This window comes from Trichosurus vulpecula, chromosome 3, assembly GCF_011100635.1.
Source record: "Trichosurus vulpecula isolate mTriVul1 chromosome 3, mTriVul1.pri, whole genome shotgun sequence".
Taxonomy (NCBI): Eukaryota; Metazoa; Chordata; class Mammalia; order Diprotodontia; family Phalangeridae; genus Trichosurus; species Trichosurus vulpecula.
In genome coordinates, this window is record NC_050575.1 from 21,313,264 (window position 1) to 21,337,837 (window position 24,574).

The following is a 24,574-nucleotide window of genomic DNA, read 5'->3' on the forward strand; positions in this document are numbered from 1 at the left end:
CCCCATCTGTTAACCCTGAGGGGACCAAGGGGAGGAGACAAGTTGGCTGGTACATTGGTTCTCTAGGGGATGGTCCCCGAAGGCTTCTAAGAAACACCAAGGCCACTGGGTGAACCAGAGAGATTTCCCCCCTCAGAGCCCAGCGGGCCCTGCTCCTCTCCTGGGGGCATTCAGCCCAGAGCCTGCTGCTGCTTGTATGCAGATACCCCATAGCAAAGCAAGAGGATGAAATGGGCCCTTTCCCCTCCTCTCTTCATCCCTCTTCTCTCCCATTCCTACCCGTTGCCCCTCCCTCTCTTCCTCCTGGCTTTAAATTCTCCCACTTTTCTCCCTCTCCCAGCTCCCTCCGTCTCCCCATCCTCCCCTCCTTCCCTCCCTAATTCTCCCCCGCCCTTCCTCCTCCTTCCCCTCCCCCTCCCAGCTCTGAAATTCCAATCCCGGGAACCTTCTCCAAAGAGATTTGGGATGGAGTGGGGGCGGGGAGGGGGGAGGAGGGAGAGGGGGGAGAGGGCAGGGACGGGGAGGAGGCATGGGTTGTGTTCGCAGTATACTACCAAGCAGGGCTCGAGCTGGGAGGTTCCTCCCCCTCCGGGCTGTTTCCCCCGAACCTGGCTGAGTCGGAGAGCCGGGGGCGGCAGAGCGGGAGGAGAAAGGTGCAGGACTGGTCCCCGGCTTGGGAGAATCGAACCCCACCTCCCGATGCACCCTCCCCGCCAAAATAGGCTACAGGATCCGCCAGGGAGGAGATAGGCCTTGGCCTGGGAGAGCCGGACCCAGGGAGGATCTCCGAACCCCAGCGGCCGAGAGAGGGGCCGCTGTACCCCGAGCTTCACGGCTCCCTCCTAAGCCGCTGTGCCCCGCCCCTGGAAAGCTTGGGGCTAAGCAGCCATCCCCCTCCCTCCACCTTCTCGCCATCCCCATCCCCCACGCTGACTTTCCCTTTCTTCGTGCTGCAGCTGCAGCTGGAGAGACTCAGGTAAGACCTCAAAGAGAACAGGGCGGGCTCAGTCTACTGCGTCCTTTGGGTTTTAGAAAAACAAGGCACAGTTTACAAAATATCCATTTTGCTGGGCTTAGAGCTAGAAGCGATCTTAGCGATCACAGGCTTTAGAGCCGGGAGGGACCTAAGGGACCTCGTCCAACCCTCTTATTTTATAGATGGAAAAGCTGGGACATCTCCATCCTCAGGTTAAACTAACCAAGTAAAGGTTCTGGAGGGATGACTCGGCCAGGGAATCATGAGAACGGAATTCTAACCTCAGCTTGGCCATGCGGTGTGACCATGGCCAGTTTGGGGGAGGGGGACGGACGGTCTTAGTTCCCTCAAAGGCTCAAAAGAGAATGCACTTGGAAAGTTGACCAAAAGGAGCAAGGCTGGAAGAGCCCCTGGGGATCATCTGGGCCAGCCCTCTTGTTTAAAAAAAAGAGACAAGGCATAATCCTCTGTTCATCTGTGGGAAGACCAGTCCTGGGATTTCTCCTTTTTCTGTGTGCGCCAAGAAGGGACAAGTTGGGGGAGAGGGGAGAAAGAGATCGACAGAGAAAGAGACAGAGGCAGAGAGACAGAGACAGAGAGACAGAAAGAGACAGAGAGAGAGGAAAACAATTAAGGGAAGTAGACTTAGACTTCAACTCAACACAAGGAAAAACTTCCTGACAGTCCTAACTGAAAGAGGAAGTGTAATTGTAATCCTTCTGTCCCTTGAGGTCTTTAAGTGAAGGATAAATATAAATATTTGTCCAGAATGGTATAGACAGGCTTCCTGGTCAGGTAGAGGTTGGGCTAGATGTCCTTGGAAGCTTCTAACTTTGCAATTCTGAGAAAGCCTAAATTCCCTCTTTCCTGTTAACCTTCCTTTGTGTAACTTAGATTGGGCATTTAACCTAGATGTAGAGCTGCTCTGCTTCCTTCTCTCCTTCCTTATCCCTTTAGGTCTCAGACCTGCCTTGTCCATTTGTCTAAGCTGGAAGGGATCTCAGAGAGGGGGGTGAAGTGATTTGTTTAATGTCACAGGATACATTAGGGCCAGAACTGGGTTGAGGACCCAGGTGCCCGTTTCCTCCTTGCTTCCATTCTAAGAGGCTAGAATTCTAGCTTAAACAAGGTTTGGGATCAGTTTCCAGTTTGCCATGAAGGTGTGAGGAATCTTTCTCCCTGTGCCTGTAATGCTTAACTACTTTTGAATGGTCCCTATGAATCATCTTTCAGTTGATAACAGACAGCAGTCAAAGGCAGGCATTGACACTTGAGTTTCCTTCTGGCTTCTTCTCTCTCCTGTTCACTGGAGTTTCCAATTCCTACACCTAATAAGATAATTACTCTTACTCTAGACTCCCTGAGGGGAGTCAAAGATTAAAGTCATCAGGAAGTTTTCTCTATTCAAAATCAGCTGATAATTAAAGTCTGTATTTTTAGACATCCATTTCATTTTCCGAGAGGGTTATGACTGCCAAAGCAGGCCCCTGGGGCTATTGGATGGTCCAGAAAACTAGGCTGAAACTTAATGACTCATTTAGCGAAATAGAAACTAGACCTGTGTTTTCTAGCTAATCAATATTCTGGAGCAAAATTCTCTTGAAAGACCCACCTCTCCTGAGGGAGCAAAGGTTTCTATTTTAGATAAACCTCAATGGGCACTCAATGGGTAACTTGGGGCACACTTGATGTAGTGTTAGAGGGCTTTGGTTCAAACTCCAGTAGGCAAGGCATTTAACTGCTGTGACCCTCAATTTTCCCACCTGGAAAAATGAGGGAATAAGACTACACTTTTTAGTGTTGCTAAAAAAATAACTGCAAAAAGGTTAAACTCGCCTGGTTTTAGGTTAAGGACAGAGTGTTAAGACTTTAGTCAATAATTTAACACATTTTATTGTTGTTCAGTCATGTGTGACTTTCCATGGCCCCATTTGGGGTTTTCTTGGCAAAAATACTAGAGTGGTTTGCCGTTCCTTCTCCAGCTGATTTTACAGATGAAGAAAGTGAGGCAAACAGGCTTAAGTGACTTGCCCAGAGTCACACAGCTAGTAAGTGTCTGAGGCCACATTTGAACTCAGTTCTTCCTGCCTCCAAGTACCTAGCTTTATCCACTGTGTCACCCCATTGAAGCCATAATCATTTCGTAGCATGGAGCCTTTGTTGAAATCAGTCACATTTTTGGATTAGGGATAGGGAGAAGAGAGAATGGCAAAAGATAAAAGGCAAAGAGAAAGGATAAAAGGAGATGTAGGCAGTAGATGCAAGCAAGGGACAAAAGCAGCTTCCTGAGGGGGAAAAGAAGGAGCTGGGAGGTGGAGGAAATTCTGAAATATTCAGTAGTAAACTACTTTTTTCCTCACCCTGCTATTTATATAAACTATTGACATACAAGTCAGCAGTGGCTTTTAATGTGAATTAGCTGATTAATCACAGCAGTGATCTTAAGATCATAGATTTAGAACCGGAAAAGGTCTTGTAGATCTTCTATTCCAGTCCCCTCATTTTACAGATCTTTATCCTTAAAAGCAAAAATACTCTGGGAGAGGCAGCTAGTATGGTGGAAATAGCACAGGACTTAGAGTCAGAAGACCAGGATTCCTGGTACTTATTTGCTGTGCAACCATGGATGAATCACATCATTTCTCTGAGCCTCAGTGTCATCATCTATAAAATGCAATAATACCATTTGCCTTCCCTACCCAGGGTCATTGTCAAGGTAAAATAAGCCAATGCTTGTAAAGTGCTACGGAAATTTCAGCTGTGATCATAATTATTATTGGTGAAAACATCCAGATTACCCAAGCTTCCCCGTCAAAAGACTATGCTTGTTTCAGTTATCTAATTTATGAGGAATGCGGTATGTTTTGGCCAGTCAGTAGATCTGTATTCTCGTACCATCTAACCCACCTGCTAGCTTTGTGACCTTGGGAGCTTTCGTTTGTCCCTCTAAACTGGCAATGGCAGTCCTTGCCCTGCTTCCCTCTCAGCACTGCTATTAGGATCCATGGAGATAATGGGTGGGACCTCCCATACCCCGTGACACCCCACACACACTTGAGGAATTATTATCCTTGTCTTTGCGTTCATTAATTGCATGTCTCACCATACATATCTACATCTATATGTATATATACACACATACATATATATATGTATATATGTACATACATACATACATACACATACATACGAGTGTGTATGATTAACACCTCACTGTATGTTAAAGTCTGCTTGGGGCTCATATTTCTCATGCTATTCTTATTTCCTGACTCCATCACATCTCAGGTGAATAATAGGGTTATATATAGAATGTCAGAGTTGGAAGGCCCCTTAGAACATAGAACATAGGATGTCAAGACTGAACAACAACCTTTGGTTGTCCGGTCATTTTTCAATTATGTCCAACTCTCTTTGACCCCATTTGAGGTTTTCTTGGCAAAGATGCTGGAGTAGTTTGCCATTTCCTTCTCTAACTCATTTTACAGATGAGGAAACTGAGTCAAACAGGGTTAAGTGACTTGCCTAGGGTCACACAGCTAGTAAGATGAGTCTTCCTGACTTCACGCCTATCACTGCCCCCAAAAAAGACCTTAGAACCAAATAATGTTAACTAGTATTTACGTAGCACCTTTAAAATTTGCAAAGCACTTAATATATGCTATCTCATTTGAAACTGTCAGTGACCCTGTGAAGTAGGTATATTATCTTCATTTTCCAGATAAAGAAACAGAGGTTTACTGACTTGATAACGAGTTACACAGCTAGTAAGTGTCTGGGAGCACAGGCAAGGTTGTGATAGAACCAGCTCTTGATCCTATGATTAAATATTAGTGTAAACATTAGAAATGTTTGCAAATCAGGGCTTGAATTATTATATTTAGTTGATCATGTAGTCTTAAGAAAGTGATATAGAATATAGTAATGATGCCGATTAACCTTAAAGGTATCTTGTGGACTTCTATTTCCGGAGACGCAGTTGTTAAATATTTATCAGCCCACCACTGACAAGTCTCCTGCCTCCAGAATTAGTATGTTATCCACAATACCACAGTGCTTCTCATTGTCATAACTGACAGGACCCTAAGAGTCCATCCATCCTGCCCAACCCCCCATTTTACTGAGGAGAAAGCACTTACTAGCTCTGTGACCCTGAGAAAACTGAGAAAGGATTCACAACTCATTGCTTACTGCCATCAGGTGAACTTAGCCAAGCTCTCTCCATCATCAGCATCCATTCTGGAGAAGCAACGTTTAAACTGGCTTTGCCCCTTCTCCCCAAAGACAATTTACAGCACACGATTCATTATATTGCTTTATTTTTCCACAGAATGGAAACAAACTGGGGCTTCACATGGCTTTTTGTCTTCTTAAAAGAAGACACAGTGTGGTATAGTGGTTAGGCCAGTAGACTAGGAGACACAGGATCATAAATTTTAAGGGAATTCAAGAAGGCACCGAACCTAGTCCAACCCTTACCTGAACAGGAGTCCATCAACCATCCTCCACCTCAGAGCTCCTGGGATGTAGAGCTTCCCTCCTATGTCTATTCTAGTCAGGGGCAACTCCACTTGTTAGAAGGTTTTCCCTTTGTCCAACCAAAGTCTAGCTCTGCTTCTCTCTCTACCACTGCCACCATCACCATCCCTCTGAGGTCAAGCAAAGTCTAATTGTTCTTTCTTAACTTCTCCAGTATCTTGGCCAAGAAAACCCCAAATGGGGTCACAAAGAGTGACCGAAACAACTGAATAACAACATGCAGCCCGTTCATCCCCCCTGAAATCAGATCTCATCTCTGAGACTTCCTAGCTTTGTGAACTTCTAAGATGGAGATAAGAGTCCTGACGCCACCTGCTTCCCCGGATTTTATGAGAAATCTAAAAGCACCGTGGAGATGAGAGCTGATGTTCCTGTTGCCTCTTTTTTTACAATATGGTTTTATGCTATTATTTTCATAATAACAGCTAGCCTCCCGTAGTACTTTAAAGTATTTTGTTTGGTTCTCACCACTCATTGAAACGTAGGCACTATCCCCATTGATTTTAAAGATGGGGAAACTGAGGTTCACAGAGGTTGAATGATTTACTGAGCAGTAATTGTCTGAAACAGGATTCGAACTCAGGTCTACCTAACTCTTAGGCCCAGCATTATATTTACTCACAATAATACTCACATAAATGTAACATTGCCGTGTCATGGGTTAGGACAAATTGATAAATTGGCAAGCATTTATTAAGCACCTACTATGTACCAGGCACTGTGCTGGGTGCTAGAGTTATAAAACAAGAGTCTTTGCTCTCAAGGAACTAACATTCTATCCAAGGAAACAATGTATGTACACACAGAAGAATATACATAGTAAATAAAATGGTCCTCTCTATTACCTTATGTGTTTTTACATTTGATCCAGTAATAAAACATATCTCTGTAGACTTTAGACTAAAGTTTGTATCTTGTTCCTGGAGTCACTGAATAAACAGCCCCTTGCCGAGCTCCTACCAGGGCTTCTGGCCTCCTTCCAAGGCGTGTTGGCTGCCAGGCTGCCCCTCAAGCTGGCAGGATTCCCCAGAGGACTCTACAGTGAGTGAGCAGCCCCGTGTTTCTAACGACTCCTCCTGTCTTCTTTTCTAGCAATCATCGTTTCCTTTTTGCCTCTTGGATGGAAACTTTAGAGTTGGTTTTGAACTTGGCCGGTGTAGCCAGATGCTCCCTCTTGAGATCCGGTTCCCAGCGTGCCCTTGGGGGATCTGTTTCTGATGACCTGGTCTGATTGCCACAGCCACAACAGCAGCAGTCCAGGAGAGGGCTTGGCCAGGCTCAACAGGCGATTGCTTTGCTGACGGTGCTCTCCCTGGGAGAAGCTGGCAGGTCCTCCAGCCCAGCAAGGAGATGTTCCTGGGACATCTCATCCAAAGTCACAGGTAAGTCAGAAACATGGCACACTGGTAGAGAGGGGGAAGGATCTTGTAAGGAGTTCTTATTTTATGGAATATATAAGGAGGGGAGAGAGAGAGACAGAGAGAGAGAGAGAGACGGAGAGAGAGAGAGAGAGAGAGAGAGAGAGAGAGAGAGAGACAGAGTCAGAGAGAGAGACAGAGAGACAGAGACAGAGAGAGACAGAGACAGAGAGAGACAGAGAGAGAGAGAGACAGAGAGAGAGAGACACAGAGAGAGAGAGAGAGACAGATGGAGAGACAGAGAGAGTGAAAGTGAGTTAAAATAAAATGGTACAGAAGGATACCATATTAAAAATCAAAAGCCCTGCGTCCAAATTCCATCTCTGCTTCCTGGTGCCTATGTAAGCTTGGACAAGTCTTTTGACACATCCCTGGAGCTTTGAGTTAGACTATATGTCTAATTGTGATATCATATGACTTTGGTTTATTGCAGAGGTCACTAAGCAAGTCACCTAATTTCCCTGGACCTCAGTTTTGTCATCTGTAAAATGAGGGAGTTAGACGAGGTGGCTCCTGACGTCCCCATCCAGCTGTCAATCTGTGCTACTATAATCTTGTGCCCTGGTTTGAATCCTGTCCCTGCCCCTTTCTACCCATGGAAAACCAGGCCTGTCCCTTCATCTTGCTGTGGCCTGGTTTTCTCCTCTGTAGAATGAAAGGGTTCTTTCTCTCTCTGAACTAAATGACCCTGAGTACAGCATCAGGTTCTTACCCACGCTGTCTGAGATCTATGCAGGGGTGTCTGAAAGAGTATGTCTCCATCCCCAAGGAAAGTGGAGAGAAGAGGAAATTACCTCTCCTTGGCAGGGAGAAACCTAGATTTAAAGAAATGGAAAGTGTGAACTCCTTGAGAGCAGGGACATGTGTGTATGCATGCAGGTACACTTAGCACCATTAGCACATAGTAGGCAGTTAATAAATGCTAGTTGACTTACTGAGTGACTGAACCCTGGAATACTGTGGGATTCTGAAACAGGTGATCAAAAGACACTAGAAATCTCAGGGCGTTTTGTCTTGTTACCTCAGCCCACATCACCCCTCACTATGACCCCCATCCCCAAGATGAGTTTGACTTATCCAACTTTCCTTTGTCTCATTTGCGATTTGTGCGCATGTCTATCCTTTAAATTAATTTCTTGAGGTCAGATAACAGTACTATTTTTCATCTCTATAGCCCCAGCACCAAGCACAGTGCATAGCACATAGTAGGTGCTTTATACACCTGGTGATTTGAAATGAATCAGAGAGATTTTAAGGTCATGTAATCTGGAGGTGTCAAACATGCCACCTGTGGAGCACCTGACTAGCAACACTCCCTAATACTCCTGCATCAGATTAAAATGGAATTAGAAAATATTTAACAAAATGAATAAAAATACAATAAAACATAGGTAACATTACATTTTAAAACTAAGTCAATATGTGACCCACAGGAACCTTTATGTATAGTTTAGTGTTCCCATTTCTATATGAGTTTGACACTACTGTTGTAGCCCAACCTTCTGTTCACTAATTAAAGAGGGATGATCTTATCCATGGTGAGTAATTGTGGGGGTTGCAGATGACAAGAGATGTCCAGCTACATCAGACTGGTGGGTATTGGAAGGCAGATTTGCCACACAAACATTAAAACATGGTGGTGCCCTTTGACAATTGAATGTTAATTTCAGAAACTCTCTGTGAAGCTCCAACCCCTGTTTAATCTTAGGACTGACTATGATCTGGCACTGGAGGTGGTGTGGTGCATTAGAGAGTATGCTGGCCTTAGAGCCAGAAGGCTTGGGTTCAAATCCCAGCTCTGAAGCTTACTACCTGTGTGATCTTCAAAAAGTCATTTCCCCTTCTCTGGTCCCCATGTTCTCCATCTGCAAAATAAAAGGGTTCAGCTAAAGGATCTCTAGGGTCTATTCTAGCTCTAAATCTTCCAATCTCCTATCTCTTCATTCAATCCACTCAGCCTCTGCCTTTGAACCTGATACTGACCTTCTGATTTAGATACTACTTTCCACCTCTAGGCCCTCAGCTCAGCCATATGGCCCTCATTTCCAAGTCTGGCTTATTGTACAAAGTTCTAGGTCCAAACCTCCTGGACCTCCTGGACACGGCCTTTCCTCATTACAAAGTGGGGGAGATTTCTGCCTCCCCCATAGATCATTCCAAGCCTAAACACATGACAAATAATATCCCTGTCCATGCCCCTCTAAAGTATGCTATTCAGCCAATGCCAAGAATCCTTTCTGCCCCACCTGCAGCTTCTCTGGCAAGGGCTCGTCATCAAACCTCTCCTTGGACGCTTCCATCGATAGGGAGCTCACTACCAAATGAGAAAGCTCATAAATATTTATTATTCGTGAGTTTAGTTACATCGCTATTCTACTCAAAAATATTCAGCGATCCCCTATTTCCTACTAAGTAAACTTCAAACTCCTAATCACAACGTTCAACGCACTCAACCGTCTGGAGCCAAACGTACCTGGTCGCAGAACCTCAGTTGCACTCCCAGCTCCACCACAAGGTCTTTGTGACCTTGAGGAAGTTATTTGATTTCTCTGGGCTTCAATTTCCTCATCTTTAAAATGAGGGGTGGTAGTAGTAGTACTAGTAATAGCAGTACCTACTATGTGCCAGGCACTGTGCTAAGCACCTTACAAATATTATCTCGTTTGATCCTCACAACAATCCTCTGAGGTAGGTGCTATTATTATCCCCACTTGACAGTTGAAAAAACTGAGGCAAACAGAAGTTAAGTGACTTGCCCAGGATCATACTGCTAGTAATCTGAGGCTCGATTTGAACTCAGATCTTCCTGATTCCAAGCCCAGCATTCTATCCATTGAGCCACTTACTTCAAAGGCTCTTTTTCTAGCTCTGGTTCCATTATCCTGAGATCTTTTCTAACATTATCTCACATTACTCACCTTCACAAACTCCATAGTCCAGCTGAACTGTATTTTTCCCTGCCCCAAATGCGCCTTTTGCTTTCTCTTCTTTATGCCTTCATTCATGTTATCCCCTGTACCTGGAATGCCATCCCCCCCTTAACCTGGTGAATGCTCACCCATCCTTTTAAATTCCAAACATGTCACCTCTTCCTTGAAGCCTTCCGGGAACCCTCTTTTCATAATAATCTGCTCCCATTGGACCTCATAGAAGATTGTGCCTCTCTTTTACACGCTCATAGAATGTCGTTGTTTTGTCATTTTGTTGTTTTTCAGTTGTTCTGACTCTTTGCGGCCCCATTTGCAGTTTTCTTGGCAAAGACATTGGAGTAGCTTTCCATTTCCTTCTCTAGCTCATTTTACAGATGGAGACACTGAGGCAAACAGGGTTGGTTAAGTGACTTGCCCGGGGTCACACAGCTAATCTGAGACCAGATTTGAGCTCAGGAAGATGAGTCTTCCTGATTTCAGGGTCAATGCTCTATCCACTGTGCCACTTAGCTAGTTACTGAGTGGTATTGCATATCGCTGTTATCTGTGTTGGGGCCTTAAATACAGATTTATATTCCAGAAGTGGTTTATCCGTCCTCTAAAATCTTCATACCTCCCTCTCCTAACTCTTAGCCTATTCTGCCTTATCTTTTAGCTGTTTATGTAAATGCCATAGCCTCACAGATTTACAAGGTATCAGTGCTGGGAGGGACCACAGGAATCCTGCAAGGGGGCAGCCCTGATGCAGTAGATAGGAGTATTGGGCTGGGAGTCAGAAAGCCTGGTTTCACATTTTGGCCCTGATGCTAATCCATTGCATGATTGACAGGCACTGTGACAGGCTGGGGTGGTAGTGGGGGATAATTTGGAGCAAAATCAATACACATTGAGCTGCTCTTCCTTTGTCTTCAAAGAGGACCAACAACATCACTGGTGATGTCTTGACTTGGGCATAAATTGAATTTATGGCAGTGAATTGCATAAAATCATTAGCCTCACTTTCTCTTCCTGAGTCATGCAAGGCTAGGGGCCGGGCAATAGTCAGGACAATTGCAGTGGTCCAGGATATAGTGGGTGACCTTGGGATCTCCGACGTGTGACCACAGCCCCTGCTTCAGCCACCTCTGTGGCCATTGGAACAAATTGTTGTCATCCACCCATTCCACTGGGGGAAGTATCCACCTGCTTGGGGTAGACACTAACTCGCTGAAGGGTTTGAGGCCTATTGAGGGCTCAACCTAGAGAAGTGCCCAGGTGTGGCCACTGTGCATGTGACAGCTTCTTGGAGCCACAGGTGAGAGTTGGGTGAAGGTGGGCACCAAAGATGGATGAGCAGCCCTAAAAAGGGCTCTGCAAACCCTCACACCAGAGGGGCTAGTCCTCCCTTAACACTCTAGTCACATGTTGAGTACCTATTCAGCAAAGGGCTCCATGCTAGGAAGGGGGTCCTACTAGCTTCGCTTACATCACACCATCATAGTCAGCTTCCTACTCTGCCTATGGGCTGAACTGGCTCATTTCCCCAGGTTCTCAACCCTAACAGATGAGATTTGTTCTGTGTGTCCCCAGAAGACAGAATTGTGACCAAGAGGGAAAAAGAGGCAGATTTCCATTCAGTGTAATAAAGAACTTGGAATAGACTGCCTTGGGATATAGTGAGTGCCACAGAAGGAATCCAAGCAGAGGCTGGACCAGCCCCTTCCAGGGGACACTACAGAGCAGAAGTTCTTCACCGTTTTTGTTTCATGAATCCCTTAGGCAGTTTAGTGAAGCTGTGGGACCCTCCTCAGCATCATGAAATAATTGAAGGAAATGCTAAATTTCCCTTAGCAGTCAATGAAACTGAAGTGTAATTTTTCCCATCCAAATTCATGGCCCCTTTGTCTGGGAACCCCTGCTATAAAGGGATGCAGGCACTAGGAGGATGATGGAGCCAGATGATCTCTAAAGTTCCTTCTCCTTCAGGGGTTCAGCCATTTCCATTCATTAAGCACTTAAGACACTCCTGTTATGTACAGAGAAGTATTCTGGGCCTCCAGGGAGAAAAACAAAATTTAGGTGAGCCGCAGCCTCTACCCTTCTAGAGCTCAGCCTCTACAGAGTGATGCAGGATTGTATCTACCCTGTGACATTTATTACCATACATCCCACAGTAATGGAGTTGCAAGAGACCTTGGAGGTTATATAATCCACCCACCCTGCTTGGCAGATGGAGAAACTAAGATCCATAAAGGAGAAAGTACTTCCTTAAGGTCACACAGTCATTGACAGAACTTGGATCTAAACCCAGTTTTCCTGATTCCCAGTCCAAGGCTCTTTCTTAACAAAAACTGCCATTTGATAAATATTAAACACCTCTGTTATGTCAGATATGACATGACTAGAAGAAGAGGCTGGTTGCCTAGGGAGATAGGGACAAATGGATGGGCTGAGTGTTGTGTTATTCTCCCAAGAAATTTTTTTTTTGAAATGAAAATTTTTTATTTTTTTCTTTTTAATATTTAATTTATTTAATATATTTAGTTTTCAGCATTGATTTTCACAAGAGTTTGAATTACAGATTTTCTCCCCATTTCTACCCTCCCACCCACTCCAAGATGGCGTATATTCTGGTTGCCCCGTTCCATAGTCAACCCTCCCATCTGTCACCCCACTCTCCTCCCATCCCCCTTTCCCTTCTTCCCTTGTCGGGCAAGATACATTTCTACACCCCATTGCCTGTGTATCTTATTTCCTAGGTGCATGCAAAAACTTTTTTTGTTGTTGTTTTTGAACGTCTGTTTTTAAAACTTTGAGTTCCAAATTTTCTCCCCTCTTACCTCCCCGCCCGCCCTCCCTAAGAAGGCAAGCAATTCAACATAGGCCACATGCATATCATTGTGTAAAACCCTTCCATAATCTTGTGAAAGATTAACTATGTTTTGCTCCTTCTTAACCTATCCCCTTTTATTGAATTTTCTCCCTTGACCCTGTCCCTTTTAGAAAGTATTTGTTTTTGATTACCTCCTCCCCCTGTCTGCCCTCCCTTCTATCGTCCCCCCTTTTTTATCTTCTTCCTCGTTCTTTCCTGTGGGGTAAGATACCCAGTTGAGTGTGTATGGTATTCCCTCCTCAGGTCAAATCTGATGAGAGCAAGATTTACTCATTCCTCCTCACCTGCCCCCTCTTCCCTTCTTAGAGGACTGCTTTTTCTTGCCACTTTTATGCGAGATAATTTACCCCATTCTATCTCTCCCTTTCTCCCTCTCTCAATATATTCCTCTCTCTCATCCCTTAATTTGATTTTATTTTTTTAGATTTCAACTCACCCTATGCCCTCTGTCTATATATATATATGTATATATATATATATGTATATATATATATACACATATATATACATATATACATACATAGATACACACAGATGTATATATATGCTTACACATAGATATATATATATATATATATATGCATATTCCTTTCAGCTACTATGATATTGAGGTCTCATGAATCATACACATCATCTTTCCATGTAGGAATGTAAACAAAACAGTTCAACTTTAGTAAGTCTCTTATGATTTCTCTTTCTTGTTTACCTTTTCATGCTTCTCTTGATTCTTGTGTTTGAAAGTCAGATTTTCTATTCAGCTCTGGTCTTTTCACTGAGAAAGCTTGAAAGTCCTCTATTTTATTGAAAGTCAATATTTTGCCTTGGAGCATGATACTCAGTTTTGCTGGGTAGGTGACTCTTGGTTTTAATCCTAGCTCCATTGACCTGCGGAATATCATATTCCAAGCCCTTCGGTCCCTTAATGTGGAAGCTGCTAGATCCTGTGTTATCCTGATTGTTTTTACACAATACTCAAATTGTTTCTTTCTGGCTGCTTCCAGTATTTTCTCCTTCACCTGGGAGCTCTGGAATTTGGTGACAATATTCCTAGGAGTTTTCTTTTTAGGATGTTTTTGAGGAGGCGATCTGTGGATTCTTTGAATTTCTCTTTACCCTCTGGCTCTAGAATATCAGGGCAGTTCTCCTTGATATTTTCTTGAAAGATGATATCTAGGCTCTTTTTTTGATCATGGCTTTCATGTAGTCCAATAATTTTTAAATTATCTCTCCTGGATCTATTTTCCAGGTCAGTGATTTTTCCAATGAGATATTTCACATTGTCTTCCACTTTTTCATTCCTTTGGTTCTGTTTTTAAATATCTTGATTTCTCATAAAGTCACTAGCTTCCACTTGCTCCAATCTCATTTTTAAGGTAGTATTTTCTTCAGTGGTCTTTTGAACCTCCTTTTCCATTTGGGTAATTCTGCCTTTCAAGACATTCTTCTCCTCATTGGCTTTTTGGAGCTCTTTTGCCATTTGAGTTAGTCTATTTTTTAAGGTATTGTTTTCTTCAATATTTTTTTCAGTATTTTTGGGTCTCCTTTAGCAAGTCATTGACTTGTTTTTCATGGTTTTCTTGCATCATTCTCATTTCTCATCCCAATTTTTCCTCTGCTTCTCTAACTTGCTTTTCTAACTCCTTTTTGAGCTCTTCCATGGCCTGAGACCAGTTCATGTTTCTCTTGGAGGCTTTTGATGTAGGCTCTTTGACTTTGTTGACTTCTTCTGGCTATATGTTTTGCTCTGAGACTGAATCTGAGTGTATTTTCGCTGCCTGGCCATGTTCCCAGCCAACTTACTTGACCCTTGAGCTTTTCTTCGGGGTATGACTGCTTGTAGAGCAAAGAGTACTTTGTTCCAAGCTTGAGGGGATGCGCTGTTGATTTCAGAGCTATTTCTATACAGCCAGCTCTGCCACCCCAGCACTCCTCCTTCCTGAAGAACCACCAACCCAGACCTGATGCAAATCTTAAGCAGGCTCTACACTCCTGCTCTGATCCACCACTTAATTCCTCCCACCACGTGGGCCTGGGGCTAGAACTAACTGCAGCTGTAGCTCTGTAGCTGCCCCTGGGTTGGTGGCTGAACAGCAAACTCCTTTCACTCTGTCCCAGAAGCTTTTCCCAGTAACCTTCTCCGTTGTCTTTGGTGTTTGTGGGTTGAGAAGTCTGGTAACTGCCACAGCTCAGATTCAGGGAGCTAGGGCCTGTACCGCCCGGCTCCTGGTCTGGTTGGTCCTGCCGCCACCCACGCTGAGCTCTGCTCCCCTCTGCTCCGAGCGTGGTAGACCTCATCTAGTGACCATCCGGGCTGTCCTGGCCTGGATCCCTGTTTCCCTCTGCTATTTTGTCAGTTCTGCAGTTCTAGAATTTGTTCAGAACCATTTTTTATAGGTTTTTGGAGGGACCTGGCGGGGAGCTCACACAAGTCCCTGCTTTCCAGCTGCCATCTTGGCTCCACCCCCCTATTATCCAAGAAGCTTTTAAAGTTTCAGAAGAAGGTCTACAGTGAATGGGTAGGTCCCCTATAAAGGAGTTATTGAAGGATAGGGGCAAAAATTACCTGGAAATCACAGAGAGGTTTCCATGTGTCCTGTGCTACACACACAGAAGAAACCTCACAGATACCTCAAAGTATAAAACAGAAGCTGCCAGGCACTGACAAAAGTAGAACATGACACAGTCCTTGCCTGCAGGGAGATTACAGTCTGCCAGAGTAAATACAACAGATATACAAATAAGCATAATACAAGACAGGATGTGATGAGGCTGATGAGGGATCCAGACCAACCTAGGACTTTTTCAGGAGGGATAGTTCCTTTTTCACATGGGAGGCACAAGGAAGGCTTCATGAGGACATAACCCCTGAGCTGCAACTTGTATAAAGGAAAGGATTTCTATCACTGGAAATAAGGGGATACTCTGGGGTACTCTGGGGGTTGGGAGTAAAAGGCACCAGATTAAGTGAGAACTGAATGAGCTGCAGAAATGTATGGAATCAAGATAAAGCAGAATGAGCTACTGGCAACTGGGAGCTGTCCAGGGTGATATGAGCTTCCTTGAGAACTAGAGTAAGCCCTCTACTGGGAGCAGCTAGGTAGATTGCTGGGCCTGGAGTCAGGAAGACTTCATCTTCCTGAGTTCAGACACTTACTAGCTGTGTGACCCTGGGCAAGTCACTTAATCCTATTCGCCTCAGTTCTTCATCCGTAAAATTAGCCAGAGAGGATTCCAGCACAAAGTCCTGATTCTAGGATCCCTTTCATAAATTAACTGTAGAAATAAAAAAAAGGTCTACACTCATGGCCTTGACTTCCTCTCCTCTCACTTTTTTACTATCTCATCACTCAACTGACACTAGTCTCTCTGTGTTTACCTCTTAATTGACAAATCTGAAGGCCTCTTTTCAGTCATCCTTCTTTACCTCTCTACAGCTTTTGACATTAATGGCCACATTATCCTTCCAGACATTCCCTCCTGTATTCTCCTAATTCTCTTAATGCCTGACTGCTCTTTTTGGTCCCCTTTGCTATGTCCTTCTTCTCACATATGGGTATGCTGCGGGTTCTTGTCTCTCATGACCCGTCTTCTCTTGCTATATCCTCTTTTGGTGATTTCATCATCTTTGGTGAGTTTAATCATCACTGCCTACTGTGGGATCGTGGGCACATTACCTAACTACCTTGGGCCTCAGTTTCTTCTTCTGTAAAATGAGGGGAGTTGGAGTAAATGGACACTGAGGTCCTTATGAGATCTATAGATGACTCTTAAGTTTATATATCCTGATCTAGTCTCTTCCCTGGGCTCTAGTCTTGTTACACCAACTACCTAGTGGATATTTCAGAGTGGATGCATCACAGCCATCTTAATACTCCAACACAGTCCAAAACAGAACTCACTGTCTTCTCCACTAAATCCTCCCCACTTCTTAACTTCCCGCTTTCTGTTGAGGGCTCCACCTTCCTTCTAGCCACTGACATTAATAGAGCCCTCTTCCCCTCCTCACTCTCCCTCACTGTATTTCCTTATCATCCAGTCAGTTACCAGGACCTGTCAATTCTATCACTGCCCCAAATCTGTTGTCTTCTCTTATTCATGCAGCCAGCATCTTAATTCAAATCATCATCTCTCCATCAGACTATTGAAGCAGTCTCCTGAGTGCTCTCCCTGCCTCCAGTCTGTCCTTTCCAATCCACCCTTCACACAGCCACCAATTGATGTTCATAGAGCACAGGTTTGACCATGTCATTGCCCTGCCCAAGGAGCTCCAGGTCAAGGCTTCTCAGCCTGCAGTTCATGACCTTGTTTAGTTTGTTTGTTTTTCTTAATATTTCAGTGCTATCATTATCCCCACTTTATAGATGGAGAAACTGAAGCAGACAGAGATTAAGTGACTTGCCCAGGGTCACACAGCTAATAAGCATCTGAGGCTGGATTTGAATTCAGATCTTCATGATGCCAGGTCCGGTGCTTTAATTACTGTGCTGCCTTGCTGCCTCAGTGGCACAAAGAGTGCTAGACTTGAGGTCAAGAGATCTAAGTTTGACTCCCACATATAGCATTTATAACCTATGCATGTGCCCATGGACAAGCCACCTAAGCAGCCTGAGCCCCAGTTTTCTCTTCTGTCAAATAAAGGGGACTTCTGAGTTTCGTTCTGCCAGAGGTGTCAAACACGCCCACATGCAATTTAACAACACTGCCCTGCAATCTGAACCAGATTAAAATCTAATTGGAAAATATTGAACCAGGTGAATAAAAATTTAACAAAACATAAATAACATTACATTGGAAAACTAAGTCAATATGTGATCCACAGGGATGCTTATGTACAGATTCATGACCCCTGTTTCCGTGAGTTTGACGCTGCTGCCCCGAGCTTTCTATGAGAGCTCACTTTAGAAATACCTAAAAGGACTGTTACATGGAAGGCAGAGTGGACTTGCTATGTTTGGCTCCATGGGACGAAACAAAAAGAGAATAACTAGAAGAAGATAACATGAGACCCTGGAAAGTCAGTCAGTCCACCAGCTTTTTTATTAAGTGGGAGAGAGTACAGAATGGGATCAGCATCTGAGTTCAGATACTGCCTGTGCTCTTTACAAACCTATGTGATCTGGAGCCAATCACTTAAGCTCACCATGCCTTAATTTCATCACTATAAAATGAAGGCCTTTGGACTACCAGAGGTTCCCAAACTTATTTGGCCTACCGACCCCTTTTCCAAAAAAAAAAAATACTCAGGACCTCCCTCAAAATCTACTTTCTTTAACATTTGAATGGTTTTTTTTTAATTTGCATCATTTCAAAAAAAATATAAAATATTTTCTTAAATGACACATCTTAAATTTAATAATTATTGTAAATTTGTGATTTTTTTCCTGCACTGAAATTTTGATGACACAACATTGCATCATGTAACCACGTAGTATCATACTGTAGAAAAGTCATTACACTCACATATTTCTGCTGATGCATGCTGGACTTCCCAATAATGTACAACACACTCACCTCCAACACTTGCTTGTTAAGAAACCTGTCAGAAGACTTGATCACTGATCAGTTATAACTTGCATTTTGTGTGTTTGTTTGTAAAGTAATGTAACCACTACAATTTCAACTCTGTTACACAACAGATGAAAAATGTACGAACAGTTTTCAAGATTTTCTTATCTTTTCGTCTTTCCTTACGCTTCCACTGCCCCCTTATTTTTATTCAACACTCCCCCAATTTGCACATGAGGCTACTACCACCCCCCCGGATAATTCCAGTGCGCCCCAGGGGGTAGAATTGCCCACTTGGGAAACCTGTGGACTAGATGATCTCCAAAGACCCTTCCAGCTTTAAACCTATGGTTCTAAATTCTAAGGAGATAGATTTTGGCTTAATATTTTTTAAAAAGTCAGATGGTGCATCATAGTGGAAAGAGCCTTTTGGCTAGACTCAGGAGACCTACATTCAAATTCTCACCCTGACTGTTACTATCTGGTTTTACCTCGAAAAAGTGTCGTCTCTTCTCTTGACGTGAGTTTCCTTGTATGTAAAAACAAGGCCAATCATTCTTGCATGTTCCTGCTTGATGAGAATGTTGTGAGCAATGCCCTTTTAAGCCTTGAGGGGGCAGCGTGGTAAGGTAGGAAAAAAAATTCTAGATTTAGAGTCAGGTTGTGAGCTCAGAATTCAGATTTGCCACTTATTTATTGGTTCTGTGACAATGGATAAGTCATTTGACCCATTGGAACTTCAATTTCCTCCTTTGTAAAATGGAGGGTTGGACTAGATCTTTGTTCAGCCCTGTCTTTGTGATGCCATTTGGGGTTTTCAGGGCAGAGATACTGGAGTGATTTGCCATTCCTTCTCCTTCTTCCTTCTAGCTCTAAATTTAATTGAACAAAAATTCATTAAAAATGCCTACTCTGTACCTAGCACTATGTTAAGTCATGGGCATAGAGAGACAAAAATAAAACCACCTCTTCCCTCAAGGAACTTATATTGTACCGATCGACCATCGAGAACACAGTCCCATAAAATGAACACATTTAACAAAATGTCCTATAAACTCACATTTCTGTTCAAATTTACAAAATGTGAATGTATTTGAGTATATCTCTCTGCAAGTGTGAGCATCTGTATGATTGTGAGAACGTATATGAGTGTGTATATGTCTCTGTGAGATTGTACCAAGAGCACAATGTGGCTTTGAGATTGTGTCTGTGCGCTGTGTAAGTATGTATGCCAGCACTCATCTGCCTCCCTGACCACTGCGAGTGCCAACCTTGGGCAAAACTTAAAGGCAACAAAGTTTGACTTTGGAGTCCTGTTTTTTCACCGTCAGCACAATGAAGGTGGAGGCTTCTTCATCACTTATGCATCACCTGCCTGCTGTTCTCAGGTTCACCCCTTCCACCTCCAGTTACATGGGCCCCCACTGGCTTAATTTGGATTGTCCAAGAAAGGCCCAGATCTCTTGTTATTAATCCACCCACAGGAGGGGGAGCGGTGGGTGGGGGAGCTCAGGCACACATGGTGGGCAAGCCTGTCTGAAGTGTGGAGAGCTGAGATAAACCACATTCCCCATCAGTCCTGATGGCTGGCTCCAGCTATAACCCTATTTGCAATAAAACCAGATTCAGTGATATGAGAAAATTGCTTGGTTTCAGGATAATTGAACCAGCCAGGACAGATCTGCACAGAGGCATCATTAACCGAATACTTTGCTCATCTGCAATATTTATTCCTGCGGCAACGTGAACAGTCACCCACCCTGTTATCTCCCAGGCGTAAAATTGTTTTATGGCCCCACACACCATTCTCTATCTAGCTCTCTTCACCGGGGAGCATCCTGCCCCCCACTTCCCACCTCTCCCTTCTCAGAGGCATCTGCTCCCTTCTAGAGCAGACCAAGGGTGAAGATAATAATAGAATTTGTGGGACTTAGAGCTGGAAGGGGCAATCTGGCCTAACTACCTCATTTTACAGATGAGAATACTGAGGCTCAGAGGGGCTGTGACTTGCTAGAGGTCCCACAGTTAGAAACAGAGCCCATATCAAACCCAGGGCTTCCTGCTACACAGACGCTTTTGCTGCAGAGCAGCACCGCCATATTGTTGTGCAGAGCTTCCAGCAACTCACACTTCATAAAGGAAGAGCAGGAAGGGAGCTTAAGCCCTCTAGTTCAACCCCCTCCTTTTAAATTGAGGAAACTGCCACCCAGCGAAGTTAAGTGATTTGCCCAAGGTCGCACAGGGAGTACATGACTGAGACAGGATTCAAACCCAGTTCCTTGACCCCAGAGCCAGGGCTCCTTCTACTGTACCATGAGCACATAGGTCTTGAAGTCGACACCCCTTTTCAAATCCTGCCTTATCCCACTTACTAGCAATGTGACACCGACTAGGCACCTTGCACTCAACATCTCAGTTTCCTTTTAATAAAGGAGATAATCCCTAGCATGACTGAGGGGAAAGGCATCTGTAGACCTGTAAACTACTAGAAAGTAAGCACCAAAGGGCCAAAAATCAAGGTGTATTTACCCTTGGATCTCCCCTAGGCCTTGCATGATGCCTTCTGGCTGTTGCATAAAGGCTTGTCAACTTGACCCTTAAAGCTCTATAGACATATTTCTTTGGGCCGCAAGGTTGGATAGAGCACTGGGCCTAGAGTCAGTAAGATCTGAGTTCAAATCCAGCCTCAGACTCTTACTAGCTGTGTGACCCTGGGCAAGTCACTTCACCTCTGTTTGCCTCAGTTTCTTCAACGGTAAAATGCACAAAAAGGATAAAAAAATCCACTGGAGTAAATCCTTAATCCCCCGGAAAAGGAAATGGCAGACCACTGCAGTATCTGCCTAGAAAACCCCAAATGGGGTCACAAAGGGTCGGACACGACTGAAAATGACTGAACAACAAAAACTAGGACTAGTCCCTTAACCTTTCTTGGCCTCAGTTTCCCCATCCCTCATCTAAAATGAGGATAATGATATTTGCACAGCCCACTTTGCACAAACCTGATGGATTCTTATTATTCCTAATGATCAAGGCTGTTGAACAATGGAGTGCTCCGTCTTTCACTTTAGGTGCCTGAGAAGAGCCTGGATAGCCTCCTGTTATGAAAATTGTAGTGCAAATTTTTGCACTGAGTATTCAGTCATTAGATCAGCATTTATTAAGCGCCTACTATATGCCAGCCACTGTGTTAAGTACTGGGGTTACAAAGAAAGGGGAAACATAACCCCTGTGATCAAGGAGTTCACAGTCAAATGGGGGAGATAGCATGCAAACAATTATATGTAGTCAAGGCAGATACAGGATGTGTTGTATACAATCTCAAAGGGAAGGCACCAGCGATAAGGGGGTTGAGGAAAGGACTCTTGTAAAAGGTGGGCCTCTTTAGCTGAGACTTGAGGGAAGCCAGAAAGAGATATAAGAAATGAAAGAGTTCCAGACATAGGGAAAGCCAGTGAAAATACTCAAGAGTCCAGAGGGTAAAGAAATGGAAGGAGAATGGGAACTCCCCTTCTTATCCTCCCACTCCATCTTGGGCAGATGTAAACCACACCTGCTTTTCAGAAAACCAGCAGATGGAGTGGGGGAGGGGGATGTCTAATATAGCTCTCACACTCAATAAGGTCCTTCATGTGTCTAGTTCAGCCTCTCTTATTGTGGTATCAACAGTTTCATCCCACCGCTGAGGAACTCCTGACATCCTACCACCAAGGACTGTTCCTCAGGTTTCGGTCTAAGGAGAGGTATTCAAAGTAGAGAAACGTTGATGTGAATGGGGAATTAAAAATGCATCTTTCTCTTTTTCTCCTTTTCCATGTCGTGAGGTCTCACAACCTGCAGCTTTCAGGAGCAGGCTCGGCAAAGATCCAGGCCCTAGGCCCAGCATCAATTTGGGACAGCATGAGAACACACAAGATTCAGTTACACCAATGCATGAAAACAACCAGGTAAGGAGGCCAGGCCAATGTCATCCAAAGGGTTACAGAATCTCCAGTCTGGAAGGGACCTCAGAAGGAGGCTAGTTCTGAGCAGGCATTGTCTCTGCGGTATCTACAAGTGGGTACCCAGCCTCCAACTGGATAGGTATGATTTCAACAAATAAAAAGTGAGAAGAGGGAATTCCAAACAAAGGGACCAACATAAACAGACTTGGAGACCAGAGGTCAAGCTCCCCAGCCCCTAAGAGAGGAGGATGACTAAGACCAAGAAGGGTCAAGACTTAATGAGGATACCATAGTGGTCTTCAAGTATCTAAAGATGGAAGATATTTTCAAGCTGTTTGGCCTCTCTTAGAAGAAAAATGGGAGAAAGTCTGTATAATAAAATAGAAAGAGTGGTGTAGGAAACAAATAGAGAGGACCCAGGTTCAAATCTCAACTCAGCTGTTTATTAACCTGTGTGAACTGGAGCAAGTCACAGAACCTGGTGGCACCTGAGGTTCGAATCTGTAAAATTCTTTGATTTTTAAAGTGGTACGGGAATAGGTGTTTTTACTTTATTATCAGGGCTTCCAAAAATGGAAGAGAATGCCCTATATCACTCCAGGTGTTCAAACAGAAGATGTTGGTCCCATGAGCTTCCTGTCAATGCTGTCCAGTAACGGAGCTGGGGGCTTCTGGAGGCCATGAGTTCTATGTCACTGGAAGTGTTCAAACAGAGGGTGGGTGACCTCTCGTCAGGAATACTGTCAAGAGGCTTTCTGTCCTTGAAGGGAGTTCAGACTAGGTGCCCAACGAAGGCCCTTCAAGTTCTGAGATTCTGGGATTTTATAATTCTGTGAATCACTTCTGACAGCTAGGTCCTGCATTGGGGCAGGGCAGTTAGCTTTAAGGCACATGAAGAGAATTGGGCTGAAGTAACAGCCTGGGAGCTTTTAAAATCTGGTACTGTAAATCAGGCAGGAGCTGTGCTCCCAGCACTGAGGGTGACACCTCTGCAGAGACTTAAACCAAACCTTCCCTTAATTGCTGAAATAATGGACCCAGTGTCAGAGACTGCTGTGAACATCAAGGGGTAGAGATGGGTGGGAGAAGGGGGAGGGAGAAGAGGTGAAATACAAACTCTGGCAGAGAAATCTGTCATCCTTCTATGAGCTCCATATATTCAGTCATCCTGACGTTTAAGATCAGTCATGTTGGAAATGGGAATGGAGAGGTAGGGGAAGGGAGAGGGAACAGAGGTGAACACCATGGTATCCTGATTTCAAAGGCATATGATTTATACTTGAATTACAGAGGCAGGGAGGACACCTCCAGCCTCATACAACCCAAGCAATAGGGTTGACTGGATTTGATGAGAATTGTCAGAGTGGGTAGGCAGTGGGGAGAAGGGAGAAGAACCACAGACTGGGAACCAAAGACAACTCAAGTCTCAGCCCTGTATGACCTCAGTCATTTCCCTTCCTCTCTCTGGCCTTCCAATTTCCTTTCTGAAAAAGTGAAGGAATTGGACTAGAAGACCTAGATGTCCAGTTTATTCTGTCTATACCCTTGTTTGTATGTAGTTATTTGCATGTTGCCTCCCCCATTAGATGGTGAGATCCCTGAAACTGTTTTTTGCCTTTCTTTATCCCCAACACTCTGCAAGTAAGCACATAATAGGTACTTAATAAATGTTTGTTGACTGACTGACTGATTGAGCTCTATGGTTCCTTCCAGTTCCAATGGTTTATGCTCCATTGAGTTGGAGAGGTCCATCTTAATCATCAAGAAAAAAAGGAATACAGTTGGAAAAGCCATAACTTGTGAATCTGAAGACTCGGGTTTTAGTGCCAGGCTTATTTCAGCCCTTTGTATGACCTTACACAAGTCCTTTCCTCTCTCGGGGCCTTTGTTTCCTCCTCTGTAAAATGACCCCTCAGCTTCTCGGCCATGAAGCAGCAGCTGTGGATCCAGAGCTTTTTGGCCATGGGGCAAGTTCCTTCCCTCTCTCAGCCTCAGTCTGCTCAGTTGTAAGGTGACGGTGAAAATCGGAGGCCCCTTCAGTTTCTAAATCTGGCCATCCTAGGTAGCATCAGAAACCAATTCCCTTCCCATCCTACCATCCATCCCCAAGAAGTTCTCTCATCTATGCCTGGGGATTGGAGAAAGACCTTATATCCTCTCATTTGCTCTAGTAGGAAAGTCTAACAAATCCCAAGAAGCAACCTCGACTCTCAGCCCTAGAAGGGAAGGGACCTCAGAGCTCATTAACATAACAATCTCTCACACTCATATAGCACTTTACATACATTGTCTTATTTGTTCCTTATAACAAACAGTCCCATGAGGATATTCCTATACCCATTTTACACACAAGGAAACTGAGGCTCTCAACATGGCTAATAGGATTGCAGAAC

At 44.2% G+C, this 24,574-nt stretch overlaps 1 protein-coding gene across 4 annotated transcripts in view; it reads left to right on the top strand.

Moving 5' to 3' along the window:
- Positions 1–493: 493 nt before the first annotated feature.
- Positions 494–24,574, top strand: part of C3H14orf180 (chromosome 3 C14orf180 homolog) — a 43,579-nt gene continuing 19,498 nt past the window's right edge. For 2 of the 4 annotated variants that reach the window (XM_036748315.1, XM_036748316.1), the window contains exons 1-3: positions 553–976; positions 6,605–6,894; positions 22,062–22,184. In XM_036748315.1, the coding sequence (XP_036604210.1) occupies positions 22,167–22,184 (18 nt within the window). In that variant the 5' untranslated portion in view covers positions 553–976; positions 6,605–6,894; positions 22,062–22,166. Of the gene's footprint in view, positions 977–6,604; positions 6,895–22,061; positions 22,185–24,574 lie in introns of all 4 variants that reach the window. The other 2 variants (XM_036748318.1, XM_036748317.1) reach the window with 2 other exon arrangements.